Below are 18,662 nucleotides of genomic sequence, written 5' to 3'. Positions count from 1 at the left end.
CATGTGATCACGTGATCCATGCGCTTGGGGCGCCCTGACGTCACTCTGGAGCGCCCGGGGAGCCGCACGGACGGTAAGTACACTGCTCCCCGCTCCCCACTACACTTTACCATGGCTGCCAGGACTTTAGCGTCCCGGCAGCCATGGTAACCACTCTGAAAAAGCTAAATGTCGGATGCGGCAATGCGCCGAAGCGACGTTTAGCTTAAGGCCGGATCCGGATTGATGCCTTTCAATGGGCATTAATTCCGGATCCGGCCTTGCGGCAAGTGTTCCGGATTTTTGGCCGGAGCAAAAAGCGCAGCATGCTGCGGTATTTTCTCCGGCCAAAAAACGTTCCGTTCCGGAACTGAAGACATCCTGATGCATCCTGAACGGATTTCTCTCCATTCAGAATGCATTAGGATAATCCTGATCAGGATTCTTCCGGCATAGAGCCCCGACGACGGAACTCTATGCCGGAAGACAACAACGCAGGTGTGAAAGAGCCCTAAGGCGTTGAGACCGAAGCCAATGACTCCACAATTTATCACATTTCTGGGGACAGCCTCTTTTGAGAAAAACAGTTTTTTCACATATCAGCATGTCACGTACTCTCGCTATAATTTCTTCCCTGGATGGGGGGGGGGTCAACTGCATCCAATGTAAGGCAATAAGCTTCCTGGCCACATACAGTAACCTTCCCACCGCTATCTTCCTGTATTCATCTGTCATTAAATCGGATACATATATCAAAATGCTAATTTTAGGACCTTTTTCACCCTGACTTCCATGGAAAGCCGAATCAACTCTAATATATCTGTCCAGTATTTCCCTAAGGTACTGCAATTCCATAAGATATGGTTCTTTGCAGCTTTTAGTAGGAATAATAGAGGAATTATGGCACAACATAGAGTTACAAGTCAGAGTCCTGTATTACAGAAAGGTCGAGATTAGGGAGTACAAAATACAAAAAAAAAAAAATCTTTTCAGTCATGACATTATATCACATTGTAGGCAATAAATGGAGGAAATACTAACATACCCTCAGCCTCTGATATAAACGTATTTACGAGGACAAGTACAAGCACAATTACCGCCGACTGCTAGCTAGTCATGTGACCAGCGTGACGTCACCAACCGACTGGCAGAAGGGGCGGAAGTGACGTGCTGAAGCACTCCTGGGTGATGCTGTTGCCCTCCCTTCTGCTGTTTCGTCACCGGTAGACTGAGTGCGGAGAGTTGGGAGAGGAGTGCAAGTCAGAGGCCGGCGCTGTATTGACCCTCAGCGGGAGGAGGAGGACGGCAGCACCGGGGCATCCCGTCATGGGCACCAGGGAAGAGAGAGCGGAGCAGCTGGGCTTCAGACCGCAGAAGGAGATAGTGTATAACCTCCTGCTGCCCTATGCCGAGCGCCTGGACCGGGAGTCTAACGAGCTGCTGGCACAGATCAAGAGCAGCCTGGGCCGGGCCGTGCACCTGCGGGAGCTGTGGCCTGGGGTGCTGTTCTGGAGCCGAAAGCTGAACACGTGAGTGTCTCCATTGTGCCCGGCGCCTGTCACTGGGGTCATCCCACTGCAGCTGCCCATGGGCGCCCACACAATCCAGCTATTCTGCTGGCACCGGTGATGGGCATGCGCCAGTCCTGCTTTAAACTGTCATTTTAACTGTTCCTTAAAGTGTCCTGTGATCCCCACAGCCTGTTAGATCTGTTATGGTCTGCTGTCTATCCAGAGTTTATATTTTTTTTAAAAAATGGGTTTGTCAAAAAAACAAACAAAAACATTCCGATGACTGTAGTCCGCTCCCCAAAATACGGATCGCGTTAAAAGAACCGGTATTCCTAGTGCGCCTCCATCATGGCTGATTAATCATTGCACACTAATGGAAATTTATTTCTTTTTAAAAAAAATCTTGCTCGCTTTAAGTTTTTAATATTATTGTCGTCTATAAAATGTCTATAGATTGATTATCGACTCCTCAGTCTGTGGGCAGCGGGTAGGGAGAGGTGACTTCTGGCCATGCAGCCTTGTCTTCCAAATCTGTATGCTCCTCTAGGCAGGTGTGGACCTTCCTATGCAGGATCGGGGTGGGCGTCCTTTGTAAGCTATCCTAGTGAAAGCCCAAAAAACTGCAGATCCACGGATCATGTCAGAAGGTCACAGCCATGGTCTGATCTTGGTCACCACCACCGCCTGGAACGATGGGCCTTTTGCTCTCTGTAATGCCCGGGCACCGTTCAGCTTTATGTTCCTGGAAAACAGATACTTTGAGCACAGTACCATTGGGATAGGGGATAACTAACTAATCAGTGAGCGACCTCACCAATCCTGAGAACGGGGGTCCCATGTCCACATCCTGATGGAACAGCGGGCAGAACATGCTTCCTGCAGCTCCATTCATTCTCTGTGGGGCTGCTGGAAATAGCTGAGGCCTGTGTCCAAGACTTGGGGCGCCAAATATTTTTGCATAGTGACCCTCTGCCATGCAAGAAGGTCATCTTTTTTTATTATCCTCTTCTGTCAGATTAAGGGTCCATTCACACGTCCATATGTGTTTTGCGGATCCGCAAAACACGGACACCGGCAATGTGCGTTCCACATTTTGCGGACCGCACATCGCTGGCACTCTCATAGAAAATGCCTTTTCTTGTCTGCAATTGCAGACAAGAATAGGACATGCTCTATTGTTTTGCGGTTGCGGACAGCACATTCTGGCCCCATTGTTAATGAATGTGTCCGAACCTGTTCCGTAAAAAATGGCGGGACAGATGCAGACCCATCTTGCGGACATGTGAAGGGAGCCTAACAGTTCTGTTCAGCCTTCACTTAGATATGTCTTCTTCTTCACAATCAACAATGGCCAACCTTAGGTCGTTGTTTGGTCATATGAAATTCATAGAGGGGCCCCCAGCTCAGGACCTCCACCTTATGAGCCCTGGCTCTGAAGGAGTTGACACGTCCATATAATGTGCATCCGTTTGATTGGGAGCCCTGTAATGCCTTGTACGTGTGGCCACCTGCCGCGTTTCATCTGTTCCCACTAGGGCGTTTAGCTACTGGTCATCATTTTTTCTTTTAGATGGTGGCATCAGGACCCCTGAATGGAAAATTTGCCTAGATGCATCCAGAATGAGGAACCACACTCAAGGGTAAAGATGCAGTTGGGTCTCCTGAGGATCCAGTGACCCCAGAATCTAAAACTTTGAGCAACGTTTTGGGCCTGGATGTCCTTTATAAGTCTGGCTGTAGTGGTGTCTAGGGAGCGGAGTTCTTCAAACCCAGAACATCGCTTACGTTTTTTGTATTCTGGTGCCACTTTATCCTCAAGATCCTAATTGTATCTTTACCCTTTGAGTGCTGGTTCTTATAGTGGATATATCTGTAATACTGGTGATCCCTCGAGTAGTGCCCCACCATTCATATACAACCATAGGGTGTACAACTTCTAGCGATTAAGGCACGTTTACATAGTGATTTTGGCCACCAAAGCTGGCGCGCAACCAAAGATCGCTGGGTAGCGTCGCTGCCTTAGGAATGAATGGGTTTGCAGCGAGACTGGCACATTTGCTGCGGCACACGGTTTGCAAAAAATAAATCAGTGCCGAATTTTTTTGTGACGTGTGACATGTCGCAGCAAATGTGTTAATCCCGCTCTAACCCCATTCATTCCTATGGCAGCCCCACCACTCTGCGATCTTTGTTCAAGCAATAGCTATTGCGGCCAGAATCGTACAGTAGCCGCACCCTTATAGCTAGAAGTCATACACCCTGTAGCTGTATATGAATGGTGGGGCACTAGTCGAGGGTCCACTGCGACCCTATTCATTTCTGTGGAAGCCCTGGTACTCTGCGATCCTTGGTCACGTGACTGCCGTGTAGACGAACCTTTACGGGAAAACCTGCCTAGCCGTGTGGGAGACGGAAATGTAGGAACATCTATGAACTGTGAAGGTTCTGTCTGACAATACTACGTGGTGACTATTGGTTGTCACAGATAAAACTGAACCTGATTGTTACCAACCCGATAAGGACACATCTAGGGCTTCTGTGTATTTAGGGGCGGTTTGATGGGATTTCTGTATATTGGGCAGTGAGCGTACATTTTTGTGGCTGTCTCATGTACCTATGAAGCTCAGATAGCCTCTTCCTGCCATTAGTCTGATATTTTAGTCGTCCGCCTGATGGATGCACTTGGCGCACAGTATAAATCACTCTCGGGTTAATGTGACCTCTGGAGGAGAATGCAGACTGTGCCGCCAGGATCTGCTCTCGTCCTGCAGGACCTGTGTAGCGTACTTGGATCCATGTTCTGTTTGACCTTCATTCCGTTCTGGGTGATGTGACGGGGGCTCCTTGTCGTGTCCTGTGCTCCTCTCTAGGAACGCCATCCTTTCTGCTGATGGTTTGATTAGATGTCTTGTTTACTGAGGATCTGGTTGCTCCTGGCACACGTTTCTCCTTAGTTTCTATATCTGGGACACGTTCTGCTGTGTGATGTGTGGGTCATATTCTCTATTCCCGGAGTGTGATTCAGGCCTGTGTGTGTACTGTGTATAATCACGCTGCATGCCGCTCGTTTTGCACTGTCATGTATGACTTGCTTGTACTTTGTGCTTAGAGGGTTTTCTCTGCTTAGGTAGGAAAGTTTTCCAGGACAAGCGCCTGCGCAGTGTGACATGAGGTGTCAGCCTCTCATCGCTGTTATTTTATTTCTATTTAGCCAGATAAATGCATGGATCTAGCAGGTGTAGAGTGAGGTTAGTGGGTACGCTTCATGTGAGACACAGGAAAGAATTCTTTAAAGAAGTTGTATCGTCTTAGCCCTGTATCACACCAACGGATTATCTGACAGATTTTCTGACCAATCATTACACACACCAACTGATTGGTCTGATTGGACAGATATTGGTCAGATAATCTGTTGGTCTAATACAGGCCTTGGTGACATATTACTAGGACATGCCATCATCGTCATAGAGGTGCATGTCCCACCTCAGAGACCCGCACCTATCTCCCCGAAAGTGAAGGAGAGCTTACCACACATGCGCAGCGTGCTCTCCATTTGTTTCTAAGGGAGTTCTGAAAATAGCCAATCGAGTGTGCTCGGCTATGTTCGGACATTGCATAGAGATAAATGGAGAGCGCACCACGCAACTGCAGCTGCCCCTCCATTCACTTCTATGGGACTGTTGGCTGGTCCTGTCCCAGGGTTTCATCCTCTGTCTTCTTTCTCACTTCAGTTCTTATTAAAAAAAATATATATAAAACTTAATTAAAGGGTTTCTACCACCAGAAATACTGTTATGTAGCTGACTGACATTAGCGATGCGCTAATGTCCACACTACATAACAGTATGTTTCTAACGTTAGTTCCTGCAGCCGTTTTTGTTAAAAAAGCACTTTTATAATATGCTAATGAGCCTCTAGGTGCTATGTGGGCGTAAAATCAGCACCTATAGGCCTGTGTGTGTACTGCACCGAAGACAGAAGTGAACAGCGCAGGCGCGGGATTTCGGCAGCGATGCGGCGGACCGTGCCATCAATCAAGAGGAGCTGGGCGGCATAATGGGTGAGTGGACGGAGCCTCTAGGTGCTGATTTTACGCCCACGTAGCACCTAGAGGCTCATTAGCATATAATAAAAGTGCTTTTTTTTAACAAAAACGGCTGCAGGGACTAACGTTAGAAACATACTGTTATGTAGTGCTGACTTTAGCGCATCACTAATGTCAGTCAGCTACATAACGGTATTTCTGGTGGTAGAAACACTTTAAGTATATAAAATATCTTTTCAGTGCCCTGTAATAAAATCTAATGACTCGCATGGTGGTGACTTTCCATTCTGTTAGGTATTACTATTACTATTCATGTCACCACTAAAAAAGACAATCAAAAGGTGTAATTGGCACTGTTAAAGGGGTTGTCCTATCAATAAAAGTGTCTGATCAGCGGGTGTCCTTCTGCTTGGGCCCCCACTGATCATGTGCTCCCCAATTTGAATGGCGTGGCGGTCACGCATGCACGTTGCCGGAGATACTCGGCTATCTCCTGCAGTGCCATAGAGTTCAGTTGACCAGTGGACACACATGCGTGTCTGCTACTCCATTGAAACAGGGAGCACACGGGTCCTTATTCCTGTGATTGGTGGGGCCCAGCAGTTGGACCCCTGCTGATAAGACACATCTCCTATCCTGTGGATAGGAGATATGTTGTCTTCATGGGATAACCCCTTTACGGTTGAAAGCCTTGACACTGATGTGAACAGAGCCTTAAAAGTGTTTCGAGTTTGATATTGATGGCCTGTGCTCAGGATAGGCCATCAATACCTTATTGGTGGGGGTCTGCTACCACGTACCCCTTCCGATCCCCTCTGGCACTTGAACTACACAGCTCTGTCCATTGTGTAGTGGATGGAGCTGGTTACTGCAGCATCAGTAAGGGGTACCACTGTACCACATAAAAGGTTAGTATATAAAATGAGAATGCTCGGACTGGGAGAAAACGTCTGTATGTGGGTAAGTAACTGCCTGAGTGATAGAAAACAGAGGGTGGTTATTAACGGTACACACTCAGATTGGGTCACTGTCACTAGTAGGGTACCTCAGGGGTCAGTATTGGGCCCTATTCTCCAATATATTTATTAATGATCTTGTAGAAGGCTTGCATAGTAAAATATCAATATTCGCAGCTGACACTAAACTGTGTAAAGTAATTAACACTGAAGAGGACAGTATACTACTACAGAGGGACCTGGATAGATTGGAGGCTTGGGCAGAGAAGTGGCAGATGAGGTTTAACACTGACAAATGTAAGGTTATGCACATGGGAAGGAATAATGCAAGTCACCCGTACATACTAAATGGTAAAACACTCGTTAAAGAGGACCTATCACTAGAATAAAAAAATCTAAACTAAGTATACAGACATGTAGAGCGGCGCCCAGGGATCTCCCTGCACTTACTGTTATACCTGGGCGCCGCTCCGTTCTCCCGGTATAGCCTCCGGTATCTTCATATGTTCGGCTCCACCCAGTGGAACCTGCCGGCGTCTCTTTCTCCCATGTTGTAGCGCTGGCCAATTGCAGCGCTCAGCTCGTAGCCTGAGAGAAAAAAAAAACCCTCAGGCTATGAGCTGAGCGCTGCGATTGGCCAGCGCTACAAAATGGGAGAAAGAGACGCCGGCAGGTTCCACTGGGTGGAGCCGAACATATAAAGATACCGGAGGCTATACCGGGAGAACGGAGCGGCGCCCAGGGATAACAGTAAGTGCAGGGAGATCCCTGGGCGCCGCTCTACATGTCTGTATGCTTAGTTTACATTTTCTATTCTAGTGAAAGGTCCTATTTAACACTGACATGGAAAAGGATCTAGGAATTTTAATAAACAGCAAACTAAGCTGCAAAAACCAGTGTCAGGCAGCTGCTGCCAAGGCCAATAAGATAATGGGTTGCATCAGAAGGGGCATAGATGCCCGTGATAAGAACATAGTCCTACCACTTTACAAATCGCTAGTCAGACCACACATGGAGTACTGTGTACAGTTCTGGGCTCCTGTAAACAAGGCAGACATAGGAGGAGGAAAGAAGGTTTGTACACAAACATAGAAGAGGATTCTTTACGGTAAGAGCAGTGAGACTATGGACCTCTCTGCCTGAGGAGGTGGTGATGGTGAGTACAATAAAGGAAATGAAGAGGGGCCTGGATGTATTTCTAGAGCGTAATAATATTACAGGCTATAGCTACTAGAGAGGGGTCGTTGATCCAGGGAGATATTCTGATTGGAGTCGGGAAGGAATTTTTTATTCCCCTAAAATGAGGAAATTGGCTTCTACCTCAGTTTTTTTTTTGCCTTCCTCTGGATCAACTTGCAGGATAACAGGCTGAACTTGATGGACAAATGTCTTTTTTCGGCCTTATGTACTATGTTACTATCACTCCCATGGAAGTGAATGGGAGCAGGGCTGCAGTAAACAATGGACAGCGGTGGGTAGTACCAGGGCTGGAGCGACCTCTGATGATAGGCCTTCAATAAATTCTAGACCATTCCTTTAAAGAGGATCTGACCTGTCTATACTAGTAAACACTTGTATTCCCCATATCTCCCCAAGCGGCACATGACTGAAAAGTGAGGTGTTGCTTGGAGACGCATCACTGCTGAGACCAGTCATTGGCTGCAGCGTCATACATGACCTGCCCCCCCCCCCCCCCCCCCCCCCGGCCGGAAGTTTACGTGCAGAAGGGAACCATGGAGACTAATGGAGCCAGAACTGGGGGGTAGAAGTATGCTTCTCTTCGCAGGTCTGGTGAGGTGGTATTGGAAAAACACCTTGGTGTTGGACCTACGTTTGTCCTGTAGTTGGGATAAATAACAGCCAAATCAGCTTTGATGCTTTTCCTCCTTCCCATAATTAACTAATTGGCCATGTTTTTCACGCAAACTACCAATTTTCATCAAACATCCTGTTGTAAGTTTGATCTGGCGTCTCCACCGTGTATTTCTTGGCTGGAAGTACTTCTATTGTAATGTCGGGAACGGTGAAAGGTCCTCTTTAAAGCTGAACCTTTTTTTTTTTTTTATCAATGGAACAAAAACACACAGTGGCGCAGATTTACTATTCAAATGTGCCAGTTTTTTTGCAGCATTTTGTGCCAAAAAAACTGGCGTGCGTGCTTTCCATCACGTTTACCATTTTAGACACTTTACTAAGCATTTGATGTCTTGTCCGACAAGGGGGTGTGGTCTCATGGGGGATGGGCGTGGCTTAAAGCGAGGGTGCCTTAAAAATGTACTAAAACAATGGTGAATTTTTGGTGTGAAACTACACCAACTTAGAGGTAGCATTATCTTAGACAACAGTTATTTTATTTTATTTTTTTCGGTGAGCAAAGTTCTGGGCACATGGGCAAATTTTTGGTGCAGTGGCGAAAATCTGGTGTAAATCTGTCTCCCGATTTACGATGCTCCAACTTTATAAAGGTCTATGTGCCAGAATATTACGGTAAATTTGTCTAATATTAAGATTGATTTGTATTTTTAGGCAGTGAAAATAAAGCGCGCCGCTATAAATTAATCTGTCCCTGTGCGTCTTACCACTACTGTTTTCTTCATGGCATTATTTTCCTGTAGAAAAAGTGACGTGGAAATGCCAGAAAATATGCCAAGAACTACCACATACAGAGTTTTTTTCAAAAAGAAGCAAGAAAGACAAAAACGCCACTACCAAAAAAGCACGTTTGTGTCCTGCTTTTCATATTTCCCATAGACCTTCAGCGAATATCTGGAGCTTGTGTTTTTACCCCAAAAATGTGAAAGAACAGAAAAACACCACTGAAAACCTACATGTGAAAGCATCCTTAAGGTGGCAGTGCCCCTACCTACTGCCATCCTTCCTACTCCCATTCTTTTCACTTCGCACAGACCTGACCCAAACATGACCTGTACCAGTTACGTCCCCTCAGGGCGCACAGACCAGAGCCTTCACCCCAGTTTGTATCCTAAGTCAAAGAGAGTGCATGAAGTGGTAGGAATGTGAGTTCAGTGGTGACATCAGGGAGAGGAGTGATTTTGCTTCTCATCCTACTTACAAGGCTTTTCCATCATTGAGACTTCCGGCCTTGTATCTGCAGTAATCCATTGTGCCTTCTTAAGGAGGACCTCTCACCTCTCCTGACATGTCTGTTTTAGTAGATGTGTACACTCCATGTGAAGTGACAATTCTGGAGCTTCTGTTCTTAGAACTCTGCGTTGTTGTGACGTTCCTCTGTTATTCCTCCTAAATATGTATTAATAAGTAGAGTGGTACTCTTGTATCACTGATCTTTTTCTTATAGAAATACTGATGTGTTCTCGGTGCTTTACTGCATACACTGATCATAGTCCCGAGGATCCCCTTGTGTGGATCACAATTCATCAGTATATGGCAGAAAGTGTCCTCTTTAATGTGCGCCCTTCTGGATGCTACTTGACTGTAGGAGCGAAGCAGGTGATGTGACGCCACACAAGGTGGTGCTGATCTTGCCACTGGTCATTTATCATTTCAGATTGTTTTCATGTCACTTTTCAAGGCTATTAACACCTTTTGAGGACAGTTTTTTTATTATTACATTTGTACTCATTTTGAGCTAAAAATAATTTTTTCAGTTGGTCTTTATTACTAATATGGAACCCTTTTTTCTGTACAGGGCTGAGATCCTCTAAGGCTACTTTCACACTAGTGGTTTAGTTTTCCAGTATTGAGATCCGTCATAGGGGCTCAATACCGGAAAAAAACTCTTCAGTTTTGTCCATGTTCATTGTCATTGGGGAGAAAACGTAACTGAACAGAACGGAGTGCTCCAAAATGCATTCCGTTCCCTCTAGTTGCGTTCCCAGACCGGAGAGCAAACCGCAACATGTTGTATTTTGCTTTCCGTCCTGGGATGCGGAGCAAGATTGATCCGGCATGACCCCCAATGCAAGTCAATGGGGACAGTTTTCTCTGCCACAATTGAAAACTGATCTGTCCCCCATTGACTTTCAGTGGAGTTCATGACGGATCCGTCTCGGCAATGTTAAAGATAATACAACCGGATCCATTCATAACGGATGCAGATGGTTGTTTTATCAGTAACGTAAAATTCAATAATAATAAAAAATAATTAATTCAAAGGTGTACATAGCCTTTAAGGATGGTTAACAGTGTGTGGTTGCACCAAATTTAATGAAATGGTGCACAGTTTTCATGTATTTGGTGACTTAAAAAATACACCAGGGATCTGTCTGCAGTAGGATGCAACCTTTCAAGTGTCGCAGACCGTAAATGAGCCAAAATCCAGGTCCAATCTCACTGTTGGCTCTTAAACATAGACCACATTGAAAAGTGGCAAGGGTCGCGAAATGTCGCAAAAATGTCACAGCCTGACGACTTTTTAACGCCACAAAACGGACAGATCTGATTTCATAAATGACCCCCTGTATATTCTGTATGACTTACTCTTATCATTTGCACAGCGTTTCCCTGTTTCTGTAAATAGCTCCTCTAGTCCAGAAGGATGAATACCAGTGGTAGTGGAAACTGCTGGCACACGTGTGGAATGTTTCCATAGAGCCCCATGCCGCCGCTGTATGAATTGGCATCTGTATAGACTGCTTTCTTATACAGAGATACTATAATAAAGGTAGAATGCATGACATAGATTCTCGTTATAGGCGTTTCCTTCTTAACAGTGGTTCCGAAATGTGCCTAAATTGTATAATGTGACGCTTTGAACGTTAAAAGGCCATTTCACTCACCTCAATATGTACGGACACAACCCCAACCTGTAATAGTCAGTTATTAATTATTTATTCATACATTTCTGGGTGGAATAACAGAGGAACAGCACACCACATAGTTCTATGAAGAGATTCTCGGGGTGGTATAAGGTCCCAGAAGACTTTTTGTATTGGCAAAGCCGAGATGCTAATCATTGGAGAGATTTACCAAACTGGTGTAAAGTAGAACTGGCATAGTTCCCCAAAGCAACCAATCAGATTCCACCTTTCATTTTTGACAGCTCCTTTGGAAAATAAAGGTGGAATCTGGTTTCTGTGGGCAACTAAGCCAGTTCTGCTTTACACCTGGTTGATAAATGACCCCATAAATGTTTTCTCCAGCACAGATTAGTGGTTGGTTATCTGCAATAGCGCCCATGATGGAAGATTGGCTGGGTGAGAATTTTCCTTTTTCTGGGCAGCCCATCATTGCCTGGTCTCTCTGCTTTTCAGATGGTTCATGTGGTTGAGGCAAATTACCAATGTCCAGGCAGTAACCCTTCTCCATACTTCACTAGTCTCCGCATGTGGATTCACTTTGCTTTCTGCACTGAGGGGAAATCTACCACTATGGCACATAGACTTTGGATAACCCCTTTAAACCTAACACAGGCCCCCCAATGCCCGACCCCATCATATCAATTATACTTCCCCGTCACACGTGTTGCTCCTGATCCCCGCACGGCCACCGTTGAATCCCTCCCGTCGCACGGATCAAAACATCCGGCGACGGGCGTGGGGGTGGAAAACCAATAGCAGGCCATAATGGGTACAAGCCTCCCAGCATAGGGAGAGGCAGCTGCGGTCGTGCAGGGATCAGGAGCAATGCGGGTGTCGGGGAGCAGGGTAAGTATAATCTATATGAGGGGCCGGGGTGTTGGGGAGCATGAGTTAGACTGGATCCCTTTAATCTACAGTTGGGTCCAAAAATATTGGGACATCAACACAATTCTAACATTTTTGGCTCTATACACCACCACAACAGATTTGAAATGAAACAAACAAGATGTGTTTTAACTGCAGACTGTCAGCTTTAATTTAAGGGTTTTTACTTCCAAATCAGGTGAACGGTGTAGGAATTACAACAGTTTGCATATGTGCCTCCCACTTGTTAACCGCCTCCGAACCGCCAAACGCAGGATCGCGTTCCGGAGGCGGCTCACTCAGGCAGAGTCCCGCATATACACGTCATCTCTCGAGACGCGAGATTTCCTGTGAACGCGCGCACACAGGCGCTCGTTCACAGGAACTGCAGGTAAGCGAGTGGATCTACAGCCTGCCATACGGACGTCTGAATGGAGCCTTACAGGGGGGTGATCAATGACAGGGTGGTGATCACCCCATATAGACTCCCTGATCACCCCCCTGTCATTGATCACCCCCCTGTAAGGCTCCATTCAGACATTTTTTTGGCACAAGTTAGTGGAAATTGATTTTTTATTTTTTTTTGTTTTTTCTTACAAAGTCTCATATTCCACTACCTTGTGACAAAAAATAAAATCTCACATGAACTCGCCATACCCCTCACGGAATCCAAATGTGTAAAAAAAATTTGACATTTATATTCCAGACTTCTCACGCTTTAGGGCCCCTAAAATGCCAGGGCAAGGGCAGTATGAACACCCAAAGGTATTTCGTGAGGGGCATGGCGAGTTCATGTAAAATTTTATTTTTTGTCACAAGTTAGTGGAATATGAGACTTTGCAAGAGATAAAAAATTAACTTGCGCTAACTTGTGCCAAAAAAAAAAATATTCTAGGAACTCGCCATGCCCCTCACGGAATACCTTGGGGTGTCTTCTTTCCAAAATGGGGTCACTTGTGGGGTAGTTATACTGCCCTGGCATTTTAGGGGCCCTAATGCGTGAGAAGTAGTTTGAAATCAAAATGTGTAAAAAATGCCCTGTGAAATCCTAAAGGTGCTCTTTCGAATGTGGGCCCCTTTGCCCACCTAGGCTGCAAAAAAGTGTCACACATGTGGTATCGCCGTACTCAGGAGAAGTTGGGCAATGTGTTTTGGGGTGTCTTTGGGGTCATAAACCGCTGTACGGGCACACGGCAGGGCGCAGAAGGAAAGGAATGCTATACGGTTTTTGGAAGGCAGATTTTGCTGGACTGTTTTTTTTTTTTTTTTTTACACTATGTCCCATTTGAAGCCCCCCTGATGCACCCCTAGATTAGAAACTCAAAAAAAGTGACCCCATTTTAGAAACTACAGGATAGGGTGGCAGTTTTTTTGGTACTAGTTTAGGGTACATATGATTTTTGGTTGCTCTATATTACACTTTTGTAAGGCAAGGTAGCAAGAAATAGCTGTTTTGGCACTGTTTTTTTGTTATTTACAACCTTCATCTGACAGGTTAGATCATGTGGTATTTTTATAGAGCAGGTTGCCACGGACGCGGCGATACCTAATATGTATACTTTTTTTTTTATTTATGTAAGTTTTACACAATGATTTCATTTAAAAAAAAAAAAATCATGTTTTAGTGTTTCCATAGTTTGAGAGCCATAGTTTTTTCAGTTTTTGGGCGATTATTTTGGGTAGGGTATGATTTTTGCGGGATGAGATGACTGTTTGGCACTATTTTGGGGTGCATATGACTTTTTGATCGCTTGCTATTACACTTTTTGTGATGTAAAAATGGCTTTTTTGGCACCTTTTTTATTTTCTTTTTTACGGTATTCACCTGAGGGGTTAGGTCATGTGATATTTTTATAGAGCAAGTTATTACGTAGCGGCGATACCTAATATGTATACTTTTATTTATGTAAGTTTTACACAATATCATTTTTGAAACAAAAAAAATCATGTTTTAGTGTCTTCATAGTCTGAGAGCCATAGTGTTTTTTTTTTTTGTTTTTTTTTTTTTTTTGGGCCTTTGTCTCATATTTTTTGCGGGATGAGGTGACGGTTTGATTGGTACTATTTGGCATACATACGATTATTTTGATCACTTTTATTACCTTTTTTGGGAAGTAAGGTAGGCAAAATTTCTGTTTCATCACAGTTTTTATTTTTATTTATTTATGGCGTTCACCATGCGGGGAAAGTAACATTACTGTTTTTATAGATCAGGTCGTTACGGAATCGGTGATATCAAACATGTGTAGGGAATTTTATTTTTTTCATTTTTAATTATTGATGTGTTGTGTGGTGTTTGTGTTTTTTAACCTTGACCCAGACCCACTTGAAGATCCATGACCCATGCCTTCTTAAAGATCTAGTGGGTCTGATGTCTGTATAGTACAGTACACTACACTATATAGTGTACTGTACTATATTTTCACTTTACGAAGTCTGATTAGACTTCTGCCTTTAGCAGAAGTCTAATCAGCACCATGGACAGCCGGTTGCCATGGTAACCATCACTCGCTGCCACAGCAGAGCAGTGGGTGATGGGAGAGGGAGGGAGCTCCCTCCCTATTAACCTCTTCCATACAGCAGTCCCTACGGCCAGCACAGATGTCAGGCGTTTCAAGCAGAGTGTCAGCAATGTGCTGACACTCTGCAAACCGCTCGGCCATCCTGAGAGAGGGGGAGGGCAGATGATCGCGTGCCTGCCCAGCACCGCCCTGATGATTGCGGCCCGCACTGCCGCACCTCCCCGCGCGCTGTGCCCGTCGGCACATAGCACAGAGGGCTGCAGGGGGGGCGGGGTTAAACATAAAATAAAGCCATTTTGAAGTTTCTGATCCCCGCGGTCTGAAACCTCCCGAAAGCGCTGCAAACCTCAGATCTGAATTGACCTTCGATTTGCAGCGATTGTCGATACGGGGGGGGGGGAGGGTCACAGGACCCCCCCTTGGGCATTGACCCTGGGTGCCTGCTGATGACATCACCGAAATAGAAGACGTCATCTGCGCAGGCGCACTGAGGGAGTGCTGAGGAGGCGAGCCTCCTCATCTCAGAGCGCCTGCGCCGAATGAACACAGGCGCGTGATTTTTGAAATGATGACAGGGCCGGCCGGAGGAGGAGATCACGGCTGGCCCTGTCAATCAACACCACGAGGGGGCGGTTTTTTGCGGCGGCTACCAGCAAGTAGACGCCCTACTTGCTGGTAGAGACCTAATTTACATATTATAAAAGTTCGTTTTTATAAGAAACTGCTGAAGCAAAGTAAGTAAGACCATTATATTTTCATATATCACAGTATAAGTAAGTTAACTAGCCCAAAAAAAAAAAAAAAAGACTTTAGTGGGGTGACAGAAGCCCTTTAAGGATCGTGAAATCAAGGCGTACCGGTATGCCCTATGTCCGGAACAGGTTAAGGGAAAGAAGTGGAATGTTATGCAATGGCCAAGTCAATCACCTGACCTGAATCCGATTGAGCCTGCATTTCACTTGCTGAAGACAAAACTGAAGGGAAAATGCCCCAAGAACAAGCAGGAACTGAAGACAGTTGCAGTAGAGGCCTGGCAGAGCATCACCAGGGATGAAACCCAGCGTCTGGTGATGTCTATGTGTTCCAGACTTCAGGCTGTAATTGACTGCAAAGGATTTGCAACCAAGTATTAAAAAGTGAAAGTTTGATTTATGATTATTATGTTCCGTTACTTTTAATCCCTAAACAAGTGGGAGGCACATATGCAAACTGTTGTAATTCCTACACCGTTCACCTGATTTGGATGTAAATACCCTCAAATTAAAGCTGACAGTCTGCAGTTAAAGCACATCTTGTTTGTTTCATTTCAAATCCATTCTGGTGGTGTATAGAGCCAAAAATGTTAGAATTGTGTCGATGTCCCAATATTTATGGACCTGACTGTATGTGCCCAGGTTCCAAATTATGTAATTGGTGATGAGCGAGGTGAGCTTCGGATGCTACAGGTATTTGATTTTTAAAGTGGAAAACCACTTAAAACTCTTTCGGTTGTGAGGAACCAGTCGGAACTGAAGCGGAGTTCAGCTCCAAGTTTTAAAATGGGTTTCCACTTTAAAAATCAACTACCGAAGTTATTCAACGAAGTCTCGCGCGGCTTCGCGAATAACTAACTTTCTAGTACAGCATGAATCCGAAGTTTTGAGCGAAGCAACTTCAGATGTAGCATCCAAAGCTGGCTTCGTTCATCACTAGTAATAATATAAATGGCCTTTGGAGAATCCACAAACCGCACACACAGGGGGTTATCAATGATGATTTCTCCTTATTGAGGGGTTTATATACAGTCATGGACAATGCTGTTTGCACAGGCGCGTTATTTTAGAATATTACCGTATAGTCTCCATCATATTTGGCTAGCAGCCCAGAACATCTGTAGCCTTAGTCTGGGATGTGAGTGGTTATCAGCAAAACCTTGAAAAGCTACATGGTGAGCTAGCGTTATCTTCAGAAGCTGAAATCATGGTAAAAGGTTAGAAGACTCTTTGAGTCTGATGTGTGAATCTGACAGCTTCTGTAGAAAAAAATATGGAGTAAGCCTGCAAGTACAAAGACAAGATGGAGATCATAGTATTTTTGCTCACACAAGCGTAATATTTTTGCCAAAAGCTGCAGATTTTTGTCCTTTTTCAACTTTTTATTTTTTTTTTAAACAAAGTGAGCGGGATCTTGATGGACCGATTCATTTTAAGGGGTTGTCCGGGTTCAGAGCTGAACCTGGACTTATCCCCGTTTTCACCCAGGCAGCCCCCCTGACTTGAGTTTGAGCAGTTCATGCTCCGATGCTCTCCTTTGCCCTGCGCTAAATCACGCAGGGCAAAGGCATTTTTTTAAGTTCCAGTGATGAACCGGGCTCTCCATAGGGCTGCCAGGCAGAGGCTTCCACCCAGCAGTAAGCCCTGTGACGTAAAACGGCTAGGGCAGTGCTAAAGCCCGCCCATCAGATATATCCCCATTTTTACCCAGGCAGCCCCTCTGACTTGAGCATTGGAGCAGTTCATGCTCCAATGCTCTCCTTTGCCCTGCGCAGGGCAAAGGCATTTTTTCCCTACGCCTCCACAACGGCAGTAAACATGGAGATTATCCCGCCTTCTCAGGGACAGTAGAACTGCTTTGTGGACCAGCCCATATAAGGCCCCCTCCCTCTTACCTCTCCAGTTGTTTTCCTGTCCCTCAGAAGGTCATGACTTGCCGGATGGATCAGTCACGCGCCCAGCCTTTTCGGTTTGTTATCCCGGCTCTGGCCGGAGGGCTGAGGCAGGGGATAGGGTCGTGGAACTCTATTAAAGTTCCTCCTTCCCTGTGGTTTAAGCCCAGCGTTGCTGGCCACCCCGGGCTATGGACCCGCGTCCAGTGCGGATCGGCCCTGTTCTGCGAGCCGGGGGAGCGTTCCTGGGCCTGGGAGCGCTCCCCACATCTTCCCCTATGCGCGCGCGCCGGCGGTTGGATACTATGTGACGTCGGTGGCCGGCGCGTGACGCGAGGGGGGGGTGGAGCATATGTCGTCATCATTGGGAACCAGGAAGTAAAGGAGCGCGGCTGCCGGCGTTCCAATGCAGCTCCTGCGCTCCTCTCCTGAGAAAGATGTCCCAGCAAGCAGACGATTCGCCCAGGCGGCCCACAGATACCTCCAAGCCCTCTAGCCCGGTAAGCCTCCTCCCATTACTAAACAGGTTGCCTTATCCTGTATGGGGGTCTCCTTGGTGGTGGTTCTTTACCCTTCCTTTTTTTTTTTTTTTTTTTTTTTTTTTTTTTAAAGAGACTAAGGATAAACTTTTCCTCTCCAATTTTGTCTCTCAGGGTAAAGAATCCTCAAAAAAAGATCCACCTTTGAAGAAAAAATGCGTAATGTGCAAGAAATCGCTGTCTAGTACATACAAGAAATCCTTGTGCCAGAAGTGTTGTGACAAGGTTGTGTCAGAGGAGACCCCATCTTTAATAGAAAGTCTGAAAACCATAATCAGAGAAGATGTGGGTGCAGCTGTAGAAGCTAAGTTATCTACATTGTCTCCCAGACCATCTACCTCAGGAGCCATAGTCTCTAATGTGAAGGACTCTGACCTGGATGAAGGTGAAATTTCCTCTGGGTCTGATTCTGATATTTCAGACCAAGCATGCGGTAAACCTCTCTGTTCAGTTGAGGAGACGGATTCCCTACTGAAAACAATTAGGGCTACAATAAACCTGGAAGAACCCAGAGAACCCCTTTCAGTACAAGACCAATTGTTTGCTGGATTAGGGGACAAGAAAAAACGAGTTTTTCCCGTCCACCCTAACATCCGGGCATTAATACACTCAGAATGGAGAGACCCTGAGAAAAAACAATCCGCCTCTAAGTGGTTAAAAAGAAAATACCCTTTCGCGGAAGAAGATTCTGTGGCATGGGATAAGACCCCCAAAGTAGATGCCCCAGTAGCAAGAATCTCCAAAAAAACTGCCCTTCCATTTGAAGACCTCGGTCTTCTTAAAGATCCGATGGACAAAAGATGTGAAAGCCTCCTTAAAAA

General features: G+C 45.6%; 1 protein-coding gene across 3 annotated transcripts in view; it reads left to right on the top strand.

The window, feature by feature from the left end:
- Positions 1 to 1,173: 1,173 nt before the first annotated feature.
- Positions 1,174 to 18,662, top strand: part of PSME4 (proteasome activator subunit 4) — a 168,003-nt gene continuing 150,514 nt past the window's right edge. For 2 of the 3 annotated variants that reach the window (XM_040429740.1, XM_040429738.1), the window contains exon 1: positions 1,174 to 1,508. In XM_040429740.1, the coding sequence (XP_040285674.1) occupies positions 1,306 to 1,508 (203 nt within the window). In that variant the 5' untranslated portion in view covers positions 1,174 to 1,305. The remainder of the gene's footprint in view (positions 1,509 to 18,662) is intronic. The other variant, XM_040429739.1, reaches the window with a different exon arrangement.

The sequence above is a fragment of the Bufo bufo genome, chromosome 4 (assembly GCF_905171765.1).
Source record: "Bufo bufo chromosome 4, aBufBuf1.1, whole genome shotgun sequence".
NCBI classification, from domain to species: Eukaryota; Metazoa; Chordata; class Amphibia; order Anura; family Bufonidae; genus Bufo; species Bufo bufo.
Note: the sequence above shows the minus strand (reverse complement) of the source record. Positions and strands in the feature narration are given on the sequence as shown.